The sequence below is a fragment of the Lonchura striata genome, chromosome 35, assembly GCF_046129695.1.
Source record: "Lonchura striata isolate bLonStr1 chromosome 35, bLonStr1.mat, whole genome shotgun sequence".
NCBI classification, from domain to species: domain Eukaryota; kingdom Metazoa; phylum Chordata; class Aves; order Passeriformes; family Estrildidae; genus Lonchura; species Lonchura striata.
Genome location: NC_134637.1, coordinates 929,881 through 943,595, shown reverse-complemented (window position 1 = coordinate 943,595; position 13,715 = coordinate 929,881). Strand labels below are relative to the sequence as shown.

Sequence of the window (13,715 nt, the reverse complement as noted above, 5' to 3'; positions counted from 1 at the left end):
TTTTGGGGTGAATTTGAGGTGATTTCGGGATAATTTTGGGGTGATTTTGGGTAATTTCGGGGTGTATTTTGGGGTGATTTTGGGTAATTTTGGGGTGTATTTGGGACTGATTTCAGGGTAATTTCAGGGCGTATTTGGGCTGTTTTCGGGGTGATTTTGGGGTAATTTCGGGGCGATTTCGGGGTGTATTAGGGCTGTTTTCAGGGCGGTTTAGGGGTGATTTTGGGGCGATTTTGGGGTGATTTCGGGGTGTATTTGGACTGTTTTCGGGGCAATTTCGGGGGCAATTTTGGGGCAATTTGGGGGTGATTTCGGGGTGTATTTGGGGGCGATTTCGGGGCAATTTTCGGGTGATTTCGGGGTGTATTCGGGCTGTTTTCGGGCTGATTTTGGGGGCAATTTTGGGGCAATTTGGGGGCGATTTCGGGGTGATTTCGGGGTGATTTCGGGGTGTATTTGGGCTGTTTTTGGGGTGATTTTGGGGCGATTTCAGGGTGTATTTGGACTGGTTTTGGGGTGATTTCGGGGTGATTTTGGGGCGACTTGGGGGTTTTTTTGGGGTGTATTTGGGCTGTTTTCGGGCTGATTTTGGGGGCAATTTTGGGGCGATTTGGGGGTGATTTCGGGGTGTATTTGGGCTGTTTTCAGGGCGATTTCGGGGTGATTTTGGGGTGATTTTGGGGTGATTTTGGGGCGATTTTGGAGTGTATTTGGGGTGATTTTGGGGCGGTTTCGGGGTGATTTTGGAGTGTATTTGGGGTGATTTTGGGGTGGTTTCGGGGTGATTTTGGCGGCGATTTTGGGCTGTTTTCGGGGTGATTTTGGGGCGATTTCGGGGTGATTTTGGCGGCGATTTCGGGGCGATTTCGGGGTGATTTTGGGGCGATTTCGGGGTGATTTTGGGGTGATTTCGGGGTGTATTTGGGCTGTTTTCGGGGCGATTTCGGGGCGATTTCGGGGTCCCTGACCCCCCTTCTCCCCCTCCCGCAGTGCCGGCGCCGCTGGTGAACAGCGGGGGAGGGGTGGTGAAGATCGTGGTGCGCCAGGGGCCGCCCCCCGCCCCTCCCCCACCCCCCGGCCCCTCCCCCCAGCCCCGCCCCCCCTGCTGCGGGTGCTGCCCGCCGCCCCTCCCCCGCCCCCGCCCGGGGCCGCCGCGCCGGAGACGGGTGAGTGACCCAAAAAAGCCCGAAATTGCCCCGAAAAACGGCTCCAAAACGGCCCAAAAATGGCCACAAAAATGGCCAAATTGTCCTCAAAAAACGGCCCCAGGTGGACCCAAAAATGGCCTAAAAATGGATCAAAAAATGGCCTAAAATGGACCCAAAACTGTCCTGAAATGGACCCAAAAATGGCCTCAAAATGGCCTCAAAATGGCCAAAAAACGGCCCCAAATGGACCCAAAAATATTCCCAAATGGACCCAAAAATGGCCTCAAAATGGGCCTAAAAATGGCCAAAAAACAGCCCCAAATGGACCCAAAAAATGTCCCCAAAATGGCCTAAAAATGGTCGCAAAAATGTCCAAATTGTTCTCAAAAAACGGCCGCAGATGGACCCAAAAATATTCCCAAATGGACCCAAAAATGGCCACAAAAATGTCCAAATTGTCCTCAAAAAACGGCCCCAAATGGACCCAAAAAACGGCCCCAAATGGGCCTAAAAATGGGCACAAAGTGGCTCCAAAAATGGACCCAAATGGACCCAAAAATGGCCACAAAATGGACCTAAAAATGGCCTCAAAGTGGTTCCAAAAATGCCCAAAAATGGACCCAAATGGACCCAAAAAACATCCCCAAATGGACCTAAAAATGGGCACAAAATGCCCAAAAAACTGCCCCAAATTCCCCCAAAAAACGGCCCCAAAAAACATCCCCAAATGGACTAAAAAATGGCCACAAAAATGTCCAAATTGTCCTCAAAAAACGGCTCCAAATAGACCCAAAAATGGACCCAAATGGACCCAAAAAACGGCCCCAAATGGACCCAAAAAATGGCCCCAAATTGGCTCTAAAAATGGCCTCAAAATGGACCCAAATGGACCCAAAAAACATCCCCAAATGGGCCCAAAAAATGTCCCCAAAATGGCCTAAAAATGGTCGCAAAAATGTCCAAATTGTTCTCAAAAAACGGCCGCAGATGGACCCAAAAATATTCCCAAATGGACCCAAAAATGGCCACAAAAATGTCCAAATTGTCCTCAAAAAACGGCCCCAAATGGACCCAAAAAACGGCCTAAAAATGGGCACAAAATGGCCAAAAAACGGCCCCAAATGGACTCAAAAAATGGCCCCAAATGGGCCTAAAAATGGGCACAAAGTGGCTCCAAAAATGCCCAAAAATGTCCCCAAATGGACCCAAAAAATGACCGGAAAATGCCCCAAAATGGGCTCAAAAAATGCCCCAAAATTGGTTCCAAAATTGCCTCAAAATGGCCCCAAAATGGTCCCAAATTAACCCAAAAATGGTCCCAAATGGACCCAAAAATGGCCTAAAAATGGCCACAAAAATTCCCCAAAATGGCTGCAAAAATGCCCCTAAAATGTCCAAATTGTCCTCAAAAAATGCCCCCAAATGGACCCAAAAAACGGCCCCAAATGGACACAAAAATGGACAAAAATGGTCCCAAAAATGGCCCAAAATAGACCCAAATTGACCCAAAAAATGGCCCCAAAATGGCCCCAAAAATGATCCAAAAAATGGTCCCAAAATGGCCCCAAAATTGGCCCAAAAGTGCCTCAAAATGGACCCAAAAATGGCCCAAAATTGACCCCAAAAATGCCCCAAAAATTCCCCCAAATTGGCACCAAAATCCCCCCAAATATCGCCAAAATCGCCTAAAATTCTCCAAATTCTGCCCCAAAAACCCCAAATTTCCCCCCAAAACCCCCAAATTTCCCCCCAAAATCCCCCAAATTTCCCCTCCCCCAAACTTGGGACCCCCCAAAATTCCCCAAATCCCCCAAAATTCCCCAAAATTCCCCAAAATTCTGACCTAAACCCCCCAAATTTCCCCTCCCCCACCCATGATACCCCCCAAAATTCCCAAATTTTCCCCAAAATTTCCAAATTTTCCCCAAATTCCCCCCGAAATCCCCCAAATTTCCCCTCCCCCATCCTTGGGACCCCTCAAATTTCCCCAAAATCCACCAAATTTCCCCAAAATTCACAAATTTTCCCCAAATCCCCCAAATTTCCCCAAAATTCCCCCCAAAATCCCCCAAATTTCCCCAAAATTCCCAAATTTTCCCCAAATTTCCCCCCAAAACCCCCCAAATTTCCCCTCCCCCACCCCCGACACCCCCCAAAATTCCCGAATTTTCCTAAAATCCCCCAAATTCCCCCCAAATTCCCCAAATTCGCCCCAAAATCCCCCAAATTTCCCCTCCCCTAATCTTGGGACCCCCCAAATTTCCCCTCAAAATCCCCCAAATTTCCCCAAAATTCCCAAACTTTCCCCAAATTTCCCCTCAAAATCCCCCAAATTTCCCCAAAATTCCCAAACTTTCCCCAAATTTCCCCCCAAAATCCCCCGAATTTCCCCTCCCCCACCCCCGACACCCCCCAAAATTCCCAAATTTTCCCAAAATCCCCCAAATTCCCCCCAAAATCCCCCAAATTTCCCCAAAACCCCCAAATTTCCCCTCCCCCATCCCGATACCGCCCAAAATTCCCGAATTTCCCCAAAATCCCCCAAATTTCCCCTCCCCCATCCTTGCGATCCCCCAAATTTCCCCAAAATTCCCAAATTTTCCCCAAATTTTCCCCCAAAATCCTCCAAATTTCCCCAAAATTCCCAAATTTCCCCAAATTCCCCAAATTTCCCCCAAAATCCCCCAAATTTCCCCTCCCCCACCCCTTATACCCCCCAAAATCCCCGAATTTCCCCAAAATCCCCCGAATTCCCCCCAAATTCCCCAAATTTTCCCCCAAATTCCCCAAATTTCCCCAAAATCCCCAAATTTCCCCAAAATCCCCTAAATTGCCCCCCAAATTCCCCCAATTTTCCCCCAAAATCCCCCAAATTTCCCCAAAATCCCCAAATTTCCCCAAAATCCCCAAATTCCCCCCAAAACCCCCCAAATTTTCCCAAAATCCCCCGAATTCCCCCCGAAATCCCCCCTGAGCCCTCCCCTCTCTCTCTCCGCAGCCCCTCCCCGCGAGGAGCCGGGGGCGGGGCCGAGCCCCCCCATGGCCACGCCCCCTCCGAGCCAGGCCACGCCCCCCGCGCCGCAAGCCACGCCCACTGCGGCACAGGCCACGCCCACTGCGGTCCAAGCCACGCCCACTGCGGCTCAGGCCACGCCCACTGCGGTCCAAGCCACGCCCATCGCTGTGCAGGCCACGCCCCTTCCCGCGCAAGCCACGCCCACTGCGAGCCAAGCCACGCCCATTCTGACCCAAGCCACGCCCACTCTGGCTCAGGCCACGCCCCCTCCGGGCCTGGCCACGCCCCTCTCGCCGAGGCCCCTCCCCCCCCGCCGGCAGCCGCCGCCCCCCCCGCGCTCCCCCTTCTACCTGGTGAGGAAATGGGGGAAATTTGGGAAATTTGGGGATTTTGGGGAAATTTGGGGGAATTTGGGGGATTTGGGGAAATTTGGGGGGTTTGGGGGGTTTTGGGGGGTTTTGGGGGGTTTGGGGGGTTTTGGGGGGATTTTGGGCTATTTGGGGGATTTTGGGGGGATTTGGGGGAAATTTGGGGATTTTGGGGGAATTCAGGGGGTTTTGGGGAAATTTGGGGATTTTGGGGGAAATTTGGGGGAAATTGGGGGATTTTGGGGAAATTTGGGGGATTTTGGGGGAAATTTGAGGGATTTTGGGGGGATTTGGGGGAATTGGGGGGATTTTGGGGAAATTTGGGCATTTTGGGGAAATTTGGGGGATTTTGGGGAAATTTGGGGGATTTTGGGGGAAATTTGAGGGATTTTGGGGGGATTTGGGGGAATTGGGGGGATTTTGGGGAAATTTGGGCATTTTGGGGAAATTTGGGGGATTTTGGCAGATTTTTGGGGAAATTTGGGGGAAATTTGGGAGGGATTTGGGGAAATTTGGGAGATATTTGGGGGGATTTTGGGGAAATTTGGGAGGGATTTGGGGGGTTTGGGGGGTTTCGGGGGGATTTTTGGGAAATTTTGGGGAAATTTGGGGGATTTTGGGAGGGACTTGGGGGAAATTTGGGGGATTTTGGGAGGGACTTGGGGGAAATTTGGGGGATTTTGATGAAATTTGGGGGGTTTTGGGGAAATTTGGGGATTTTGGGGGATTTGGGGGATTTTGGGAGGGATTTGGGGGGTTTGGGGAAATTTGGGAAATTTTGGGGAAATTTGGGGGATTTTGGGGGGGATTTAGGGGGAATTTGGGGGGTTTTGGGGACATTTGGGGATTTTGGGGAAATTTGGGGGGTTTTGGGGGAATTTGGGGGATTTTGGGGAAATTTGGGGGAATTTGGGGGATTTTGGGGACAATTTGGGGAGTTTTGGGGGATTTTGGGGGATTTTTAGGGAAATTGGGGAAAATTTTGGGGGTTTTGGGGAAATTTGGGGGATTTTGGGGAAATTTGGGGGATTTTGGGGGATTTTGGGGGGATTTGGGAGGTTTGGGGGTGGGGGAGGGGAAATTTGGGGGTTTTGGGTGGGAAATTTGGGGATTTTGGGGGTAAATTTGGGGGATTTTTGGGGAATTTTGGGGGGAAATTTGGGGATTTTGGGGGCAATTTGTGGAAAAAATTGGGGGAAATTTTAGGGGATTTTGAGGATGTTTTGGGGAAATTTGGGGGATTTGGGGATTTTGGGGGAAATTTGGGAGATTTTGGGGAAATTTGGGGGATGTTGGCTGGAAATTGGGGGATTTTGGGGGGAAACTTGGGAATTTTCAATTGGAATTTGGGGATTTTGGGGAAATTTGGGGGGTTTTGGGGAAATTTGGCGGATTTGGGGGAATTTCGGGACATTTGGGGGAAACGAGGAGAAATTAGGGAAATTTTGGGGTTTTTTAATTCCGATTTTTGGGTATATTTTCCCCATTTCAACTCCGATTCTCTCCGGGTTTTTTTTCCCCTCACATTCCCGATTTTTTCCCCATTTTTTCCTCACAGAAATCCCAGAAATTTGTCCGAATTTGGGATAAATTTTGGAGTATTTTAGTGCAGAATTTTAGATTTTTTAATTGCGATTTTTCCCTGTATATTCCCCATTTCAACTCCGATTCTCTCCGGATTTTTTTCCTCAATTTTCCCAAATTTTTCCCTTTTTTTTTCTCAAAAATCCCTGAAATTTGTCAGAATTTGGGATCATTTTTCTCTATTTTAGTGTCAATTATTGGGATTTTTAATTCCAATTTTTGGGTATATTTTCCCCATCTCAACTCCGATTCTCTCCGGGTTTTTTTCCTCTCACATTCCCGATTTTTTTCCTCACAGAAATCCCTGAAATTTCTCAGAATTTGGGATCATTTTTCTCTATTTCAGTGTCAATTATTGGGATTTTTAATTCCAATTTTTGGGCGTATCTCCCCCATCCCAGCTCCGATTCTCTCCGGGTTTTTTCCCTCACATTCCCCAATTTTTTTCCCATTTTCCCCCCGCAGGAATCCCAGGAATTTGTCAGAATTTGGGATAAATTTGTGCTATTTACGTGCAGATTTTTAGGTTTTTAATTGCGATTTTTTCCCATATCTCGCCCATTTCAACTCCGATTCTCTCCGGGTTTTTTTCCCCTGACATTCCCGATTTTTTTCCCATTTTTTCCTCACAGAAATCCCAGAAATTTGTCAGAATTTGGGGCTGGTTTAGAGCAGATTTTGGCCTGATTTAATGTCAATTTTTGGGATTTTTAATTCCAATTTTTGGGCGTATCTCCCCCATTCCAGCTCCGATTCTCTCCGGGTTTTTTCCCCTGACATTCCCGTTTTTTTCTCCTCAGAAATCTCTAAAATCTGGCAGAATTTGGGGCTGGTTTAGAGCAGATTTTGGCCTGATTTAATGTCAATTTTTGGGATTTTTAATTAGAATTTTTGGGTATATTTTCCCCATTTCAACTCCGATTCTCTCCGGGTTTTTTTCCCCTCACATTCCCGATTTTTCCCCCGCAGGAATCCCTGAAATTTGTCAGAATTTGGGATAAATTTGGGGTATTTCAGTGCAGATTTTTAGGTTTTTAATTCCGATTTTTGGGTATATTTTCCCCATCCCAGCTCCGATTCTCTCCGGGTTTTTTCCCCGGACATTCCCGATTTTTTCCCCACAGAAATCCCAGGAATTTCTCAGAATTTGGGATAAATTTGTGCTATTTACGTGCAGATTTTTAGGTTTTTAATTGCGATTTGTTCCCGTATCTCCCCCATTTCAACTCCGATTCTCTCCGGGTTTTTTTCCCCTGACATTCCTGATTTTTCCCCCCGCAGGAATCCCTGAAATTTCTCAGAATTTGGGATAAATTTGGGGTATTTCAGTGCAGATTTTTAGGTTTTTAATTCCAATTTTTGGGCGTATCTTCCCCATCCCAACTCCGATTCTCTCCGGGTTTTTTCCCCTCACATTCCCGATTTTTTCTCCACAGAAATCCCAGGAATTTCTCAGAATTTGGGATCATTTTTCTTTATTTTAGTGCAGATTTTTAGGTTTTTAATTGCGATTTTTTCCCGTATCTCCCCCGTTTCAACTCCGATTCTCTCCGGGTTTTCTCCCCTGACATTCCCGATTTTTCCCCCCGCAGGAATCCCTGAAGTTTCTCAGAATTTGGGATCATTTTTCTCTATTTTAGTGTCAATTTTTGGGATTTTTAATTCCAATTTTTGGGTATATTTTCCCCATCCCAACTCCGATTCTCTCCGGGTTTTTTCCCCTGACATTCCCGATTTTTCCCCCCGCAGGAATCCCTGGAATCGCGGCGCTCGCGGGGCCGGGCGGAGCGGCTGGAGCGGCTCCTGCGGCTGAACGAGCTGCGCTGCGGGCTCAGCCCCGTCTACGGCCGCGAGGTTTTGGGGTTCCTGACGCTGCCGCCGCCGCCGCCGCCGGGGGGCGCCCTGGAGCGCGCCGTGCTGCGCCCGCCGCAGCGCCAGCAGCAGCTGCAGCCCCTGCTCGACAGGTCAGCACACCTGGGATTGGTCGGGAACGCGTTGGGAATTTTTGGGAATTTTTTGGGAATTTTTAGGGGATTTTTTGGGGATTTTTTCTGATTTTTTGGGGATTTTTTGGGGTTTTTTGGGGATTTTTTGGGGTTTTTTGAGGATTTTTTTAGTGATTTTTGGGTCAGGATGGAGTTCTTCGATTGGTAAAAATTTGGGAATTTTTTGGGGATTTTTAGGGATTTTTTGGGGATTTTTGGGGATTTTTTAGGATTTTTTGGGGATTTTTTACGATATTTTTCCGAATTTTAGCGATTTTTAGGCAGGTTTTAGGGTCAGGATGGAATTCTTAGATTGGTAAAAATTTGAGAATTTTTGGTGATTTTTTGGGGATTTTTTGGGAATTTTTGGGGATTTTTTGGGGGTTTTTTTGGGGGTTTTCGGGGCCCTCCCTGGAGCGCGCCGTGCTGTGCCCGCCGCAGCGCCAGCAGCAGCTGCAGCCCCTGCTCGACAGGTCAGCACACCTGGGATTGCTCGGGAACGCGTTGGGAATTTTTTGGGAATTTTTTTGGGAAGTTTTTTGGGAATTTTTTTGGGGTTTTTTTGGGGATTTTTTGGGGGTTTTTTGGGGTTTTTTGGGGTTTTTGGGGATTTTTTAGGGATTTTTTGAGGATTTTTTTAGTGGTTTTTTAGGTCAGGATGGAGTTCTTCGATTGGTAAATAGTTGGGAATTTTTAGGAAATTTTTAGGAATTTTTAGGGATTTTTTAGTGATTTTTTTGTGATTTTTTACGATTTTTTCTGAATTTTTAGTGATTTTTTGGGATTTTTCACGAATTTTTCATGAGTTTTTAGGCAGGTTTTAGGGTCAGGATGGAGTTCTTAGATTGGTAAAAATTTGGGAATTTTTTGGGGATGTTTAGGAATTTTTTGGGGATTTTTTGGGGATTTTTTGATGATTTTTTAGTGATTTTTTGGGATTTTTTGATGATTTTTTTGGATTTTTTAGGTCGGGATGGAGTTCTTCGATTGGTAAATAGTTGGGAATTTTTAGGAATTTTTTGGGAATTTTTAGGAATTTTTTGGGGATTTTTTAGTGATTTTTTTACTATTTTTTCTGAATTTTAGCGGTTTTTAGGCAGGTTTTAGGGTCAGGATGGAATTCTTAGATTGCCAAAATTTTGGGAATTTTTGGGGAATTTTTTGGGAATTTTTGGGGGTTTTTTGGGGGAGTTTTAGGGATTTTTTGCTGATTTTGGGGATTTTTTAGTGATTTTTTGCTGATTTTGGGGGATTTTTTGGGGTTTTTTGGTGATTTTTTCGGATTTTTGCTGATTTTTTTAGTGATTTTTGGGTCAGGATGGAGTTCTTCGATTGGTAAAAATTTGGGAATTTTTCAGGAATTTTTAGGGATTTTTTGGGGATTTTTTTGGGGTTTTTTTGGGATTTTTTACAATTTTTTCTGAATTTTTAGTGATTTTTTGGGATTTTTCACGAATTTTTCATGATTTTCTGGCAGGTTTTAGGGTCAGGATGGAGTTCTTAGATTGGTAAATATTTGGGAATTTTTTGGGAATTTTTGGGGATTTTTGGGGGATTTTTTGATGATTTTTTAGTGATTTTTTGGGATTTTTTGATGATTTTTTGGGATTTTTTAGGTCAGGATGGAGTTCTTCGATTGGTAAAAATTTGGGAATTTTTTGGGGATTTTTAGGAATTTTTTAGGATTTTTTTGGGGATTTTTTACGATTTTTTCTGAATTTTAGCGATTTTTAGGCAGGTTTTAGGGTCAGGATGGAGTTCTTAGATTGGTAAAAATTTGGGAATTTTTGGGGATTTTTAGGGATTTTTTACAAATTTTTCTGAATTTTTAGTGATTTTTTGGCCTTTATTCAGAATTTTTAGCGATTTTTTAGGCGGGTTTTAGGGTCAGGATGGAATTCTTAGATTGCCAAAATTTTGGGGATTTTTGGGGATTTTTGGGATTTTTGGGGATTTTTGGGGATTTTTTGGGAATTTTTTGGGGAATTTTTTGGGAATTTTTTGGGTTTTTTAGGGGATTTTTTCTGATTTTTTTGGGGTTTTTTGGGGGTTTTTTAGGGATTTTTTGAGGATTTTTTTAGTGATTTTTGGGTCAGGATGGAGTTCTTCGATTGGTAAAAATTTGGGAATTTTTTGGGGATTTTTAGGGATTTTTTGGGGATTTTTGGGGATTTTTTTTGGATTTTTTACGATTTTTTTCTGAATTTTAGCGATTTTTAGGCAGGTTTTAGGGTCAGGATGGATTTCTTAGATTGCCAAAATTTTGGGAATTTTGGGGAATTTTTTGGGATTTTTTGGGGAATTTTTAGGTGATTTTTGGGAATTTTTAGCGATTTTTGGGATTTTTCACGAATTTTTCATGATTTTCAGGCAGGTTTTAGGGTCACGATGGAATTCTTAGATTGGCAAAAATTTGGGAATTTTTTGGGATTTTTGGGGATTTTTTTGTGATTTTTTGGGATTTTTATTGATTTTTTTTAGTGATTATATGGGTCAGGATGGAGTTCTTAGATTGGTAAAAATTTGGGGAATTTTGGGGATTTTTTGGGGAATTTTGGGAAATTTTTGGGATTTTTTAACAGATTTTTAAGATTTTTTTTTCTCAATATTTATTTATTTTTTGTGGTTATTTCGGAATTTTTCGGGATTTTTTTGGGCTGCTTGTGAGTCAGAATAAAAATTCTGCAGAGGTAAAAATGGGAATTTTTGGGGGTTTTTTAACAAATTTTAGGATTTTTTTTAAATTTATTTTTTGGAATTTTTTTGGCATTTTTTGTGATTTTTTTTTTTTAAATTTTTGAATTTTTTGGGCATTTTTAGTGATTTTTTTTTTAATTTTTGGATTTTTTTATACATTTTTGGTGCTTTTTTTCACCATTTTCACCTCAGGACGATTTCTCCACACTCCCAAAAATATTGGACATTTTTGGGGGAAATTCCTGAATTTTTGGTGATTTTTTTTTAACCATTTTTTTCCCAATTTTTCAACGATTTTTTCTCATTTTTTTGGAGAGCTTTTGGGCAGATTTCAAAACTCCCTCATGGGTGGAAAATTTGTGGATTTTGGGGCGTTTTTTGGGCATTTTTTGAGTGTTTTTTGGGGATTTTTGGGCATTTTTTGGGTGTTTTTTGGGGTTTTTTGGGTGTTTTTTGGGGCGTTTTTTGGGCGTTTTTTGGGCGTTTTTTGGGCGTTTTTTGGGTGGTTTTTGGGCGTTTTTTAGGCGTTTTTTGGGGGTTTTTGGGTGTTTTTTGGGCGTTTTTTGGGCGTTTTTCGGGCAATTTTTGGGTGTTTTTTGGGGCTTTTTTTGGCGTTTTTTGGGCGTTTTTTGGGCGTTTTTTGAGTGTTTTTTGGGCGTTTTTTGGGTGTTTTTTGGGGTTTTTTGGGCGTTTTTTGGGCGTTTTTTGGGTGTTTTTTAGGGCGTTTTTTGGGGTTTTTTGGGCGTTTTTCGGGCATTTTTTGGGTGTTTTTTGGGGCGTTTTTTGGGTGTTTTTTTGGCGTTTTTTGGGCGTTTTTTGAGTGTTTTTTGGGCGTTTTTTGGGTGTTTTTTGGGGTTTTTTGGGCATTTTTTGGGTGTTTTTTGGGTGTTTTTAGGCGTTTTTTGGGCGTTTTTTGGGGTTTTTTGGGTGTTTTTTGGGGTTTTTTGGGCGTTTTTTGGGCGTTTTTTGGGCATTTTTTAGGCGTTTTTTGGGTGTTTTTTGGGGTTTTTTGGGCATTTTTGGGGCGTTTTTTGGGCGTTTTTTGGGGGTTTTTGGGGGGTTTTTGGGTGTTTTTTGGGTTTTTTGGGTGTTTTTTGGGGTTTTTGGGCGTTTTTTGGGCGTTTTTTGGGGTTTTTGGGGCATTTTTTGGTCGTTTTTTTGGGGTTTTGGGTGTTTTTTGGGGTTTTTGGGCGTTTTTGGGGTGCTTTTCGGTGTTTTTTGGGTGTTTTTGGGTGTTTTTGGTCCCCATGGAAGAGTCCAAGTGACTTTGGGGGGGTCCAGGAGCTTTGGGCTGTTCCATGTCCCCGTGGGGGGTCCTGGTGTCCCCAAAGTGTCCCCAAAGTGTCCCCAGGGTGTCCCCAAGTCCCCAAATCCCAATTTTGGGGTGTCCCAATGTCCCCAAGGGTGTCCCCAAGGTGCCCCCAAGGTGCCACCCCCCATTTCCGTGTCCCCAAATCCCAATTTTGGGGTGTCCCCAAAGTGTCCCCAAGGTGTCCCCAAGTCCCCCAATCCCATTTTTGGGGTGTCCCAGTGTCCCCAAAGTGTCCCCAGGGTGTCCCCAAAGTGCCACCCCCATTTCTTGTCCCCAAATCCCAATTTTGGGTGTCCCAATGCCCCCAAAGTGTCCCCAAAGTGTCCCCAAGTCCCCAAATCCCAATTTTGGGGTGTCCCCAAAGTGTCCCCATGGTGTCCCCAAGTCCCCAAATCCCAATTTTGGGGTGTCCCGGTGTCCCCAAATCCACTCCAAGTGACTTTAGGGTAGAAAATTCCAAATTTAACGTCACAAATCCCCCAAAATTGGGGTCCAGGACCCCCCTTAGCGATGTCCCCGAGGTGCCACCACCCCGTCCCCATGTCCCCAAATCCCAAATTTGGGGTGTCCCAGTGTCCCCAAGGGTGTCCCAATGTCCCCAACTCCACTCCAAGTCACTTTAGTGTAGAAAATTCAGATTTTAACGTGACAAATGCCCCATAAGGGTGACCAGGACCCCCCTTAGCGATGTCCCCAAGGTGCCACCACCCCGTCCCCGTGTCCCCAGATCCCAAATTTGGGGTGTCCCCGTGTCCCCAAGGGTGTCCCAATGTCCCCAGGGGTGTCCCAATATCCCCAACTCCACTCCAAGTCACTTTAGGGTGGAAAATTCAGATTTTAACGGGACAAACGCCCCATAAGGGTGTCCAGGACCCCCCTTAGCGATGTCCCCGAGGTGCCACCACCCCGTCCCCATGTCCCCACAGGTTCCAGTGTCCCCAAGGTGTCCCATCACATTTTGGGGAGTCCCCAATGCCCCCAAGTGCCACTCCAAGTCACTTAAAGGTGGAAAATCCCGATTTTAATGACACAAACACCCCATAAGGGTGACCAGGCCCCCCCTTAGCGATGTCCCCGAGGTGCCACCACCCCGTCCCCGTGTCCCACAGGTTCCTGGTGGCAATTCCAGTGTCCCCAGGGGTGTCCCAGTGTCCCCAGGGGTGTCCCAGTGTCCCCAAATCCACTCCAAGTCACTTTAGGGTGGAAAATTCAGATTTTTACGTGACAAACGCCCCATAAGGGTGTCCAGGACCTCCCTTAGCGATGTCCCCAAGGTGCCACCACCCCGTGCCCGTGTCCCCGCAGGTTCCTGGTGGCAATTCCAGTGTCCCCAGGGGTGTCCCAGTGTCCCCAAGGGTGTCCCAATGTCCCCAACTCCACTCCAAGTGACTTCAGGGTGGAAAATTCAGATTTTAACGGGACAAATGCCCCATAAGGGTGACCAGGACCCTCCTTAGTGATGTCCCCGAGGTGCCACCACCCTGTCCCCATGTCCCCAAGTCCCAAATTCGGGGTGTCCCAGTGTCCCCAGGGGTGTCCCAGTGTCCCCAGGGGTGTCCCAATGTCCCCAAATCCACTCCAAGTCACTTTAGGGTGGAAAATCCC

The 13,715-nt window shown here is 45.6% G+C and overlaps 1 protein-coding gene across 1 annotated transcript in view; it reads left to right on the top strand.

Moving 5' to 3' along the window:
- The window catches only part of SRCAP (Snf2 related CREBBP activator protein), a 90,950-nt gene that overhangs the window by 56,382 nt on the left and 20,853 nt on the right, over positions 1 to 13,715 (top strand). Inside the window, exons 27-30 of the mRNA XM_077789550.1 lie at positions 991 to 1,041; positions 1,092 to 1,166; positions 4,147 to 4,517; positions 7,866 to 8,080. Of these exons, the coding sequence (XP_077645676.1) occupies positions 991 to 1,041; positions 1,092 to 1,166; positions 4,147 to 4,517; positions 7,866 to 8,080 (712 nt within the window). The remainder of the gene's footprint in view (positions 1 to 990; positions 1,042 to 1,091; positions 1,167 to 4,146; positions 4,518 to 7,865; positions 8,081 to 13,715) is intronic.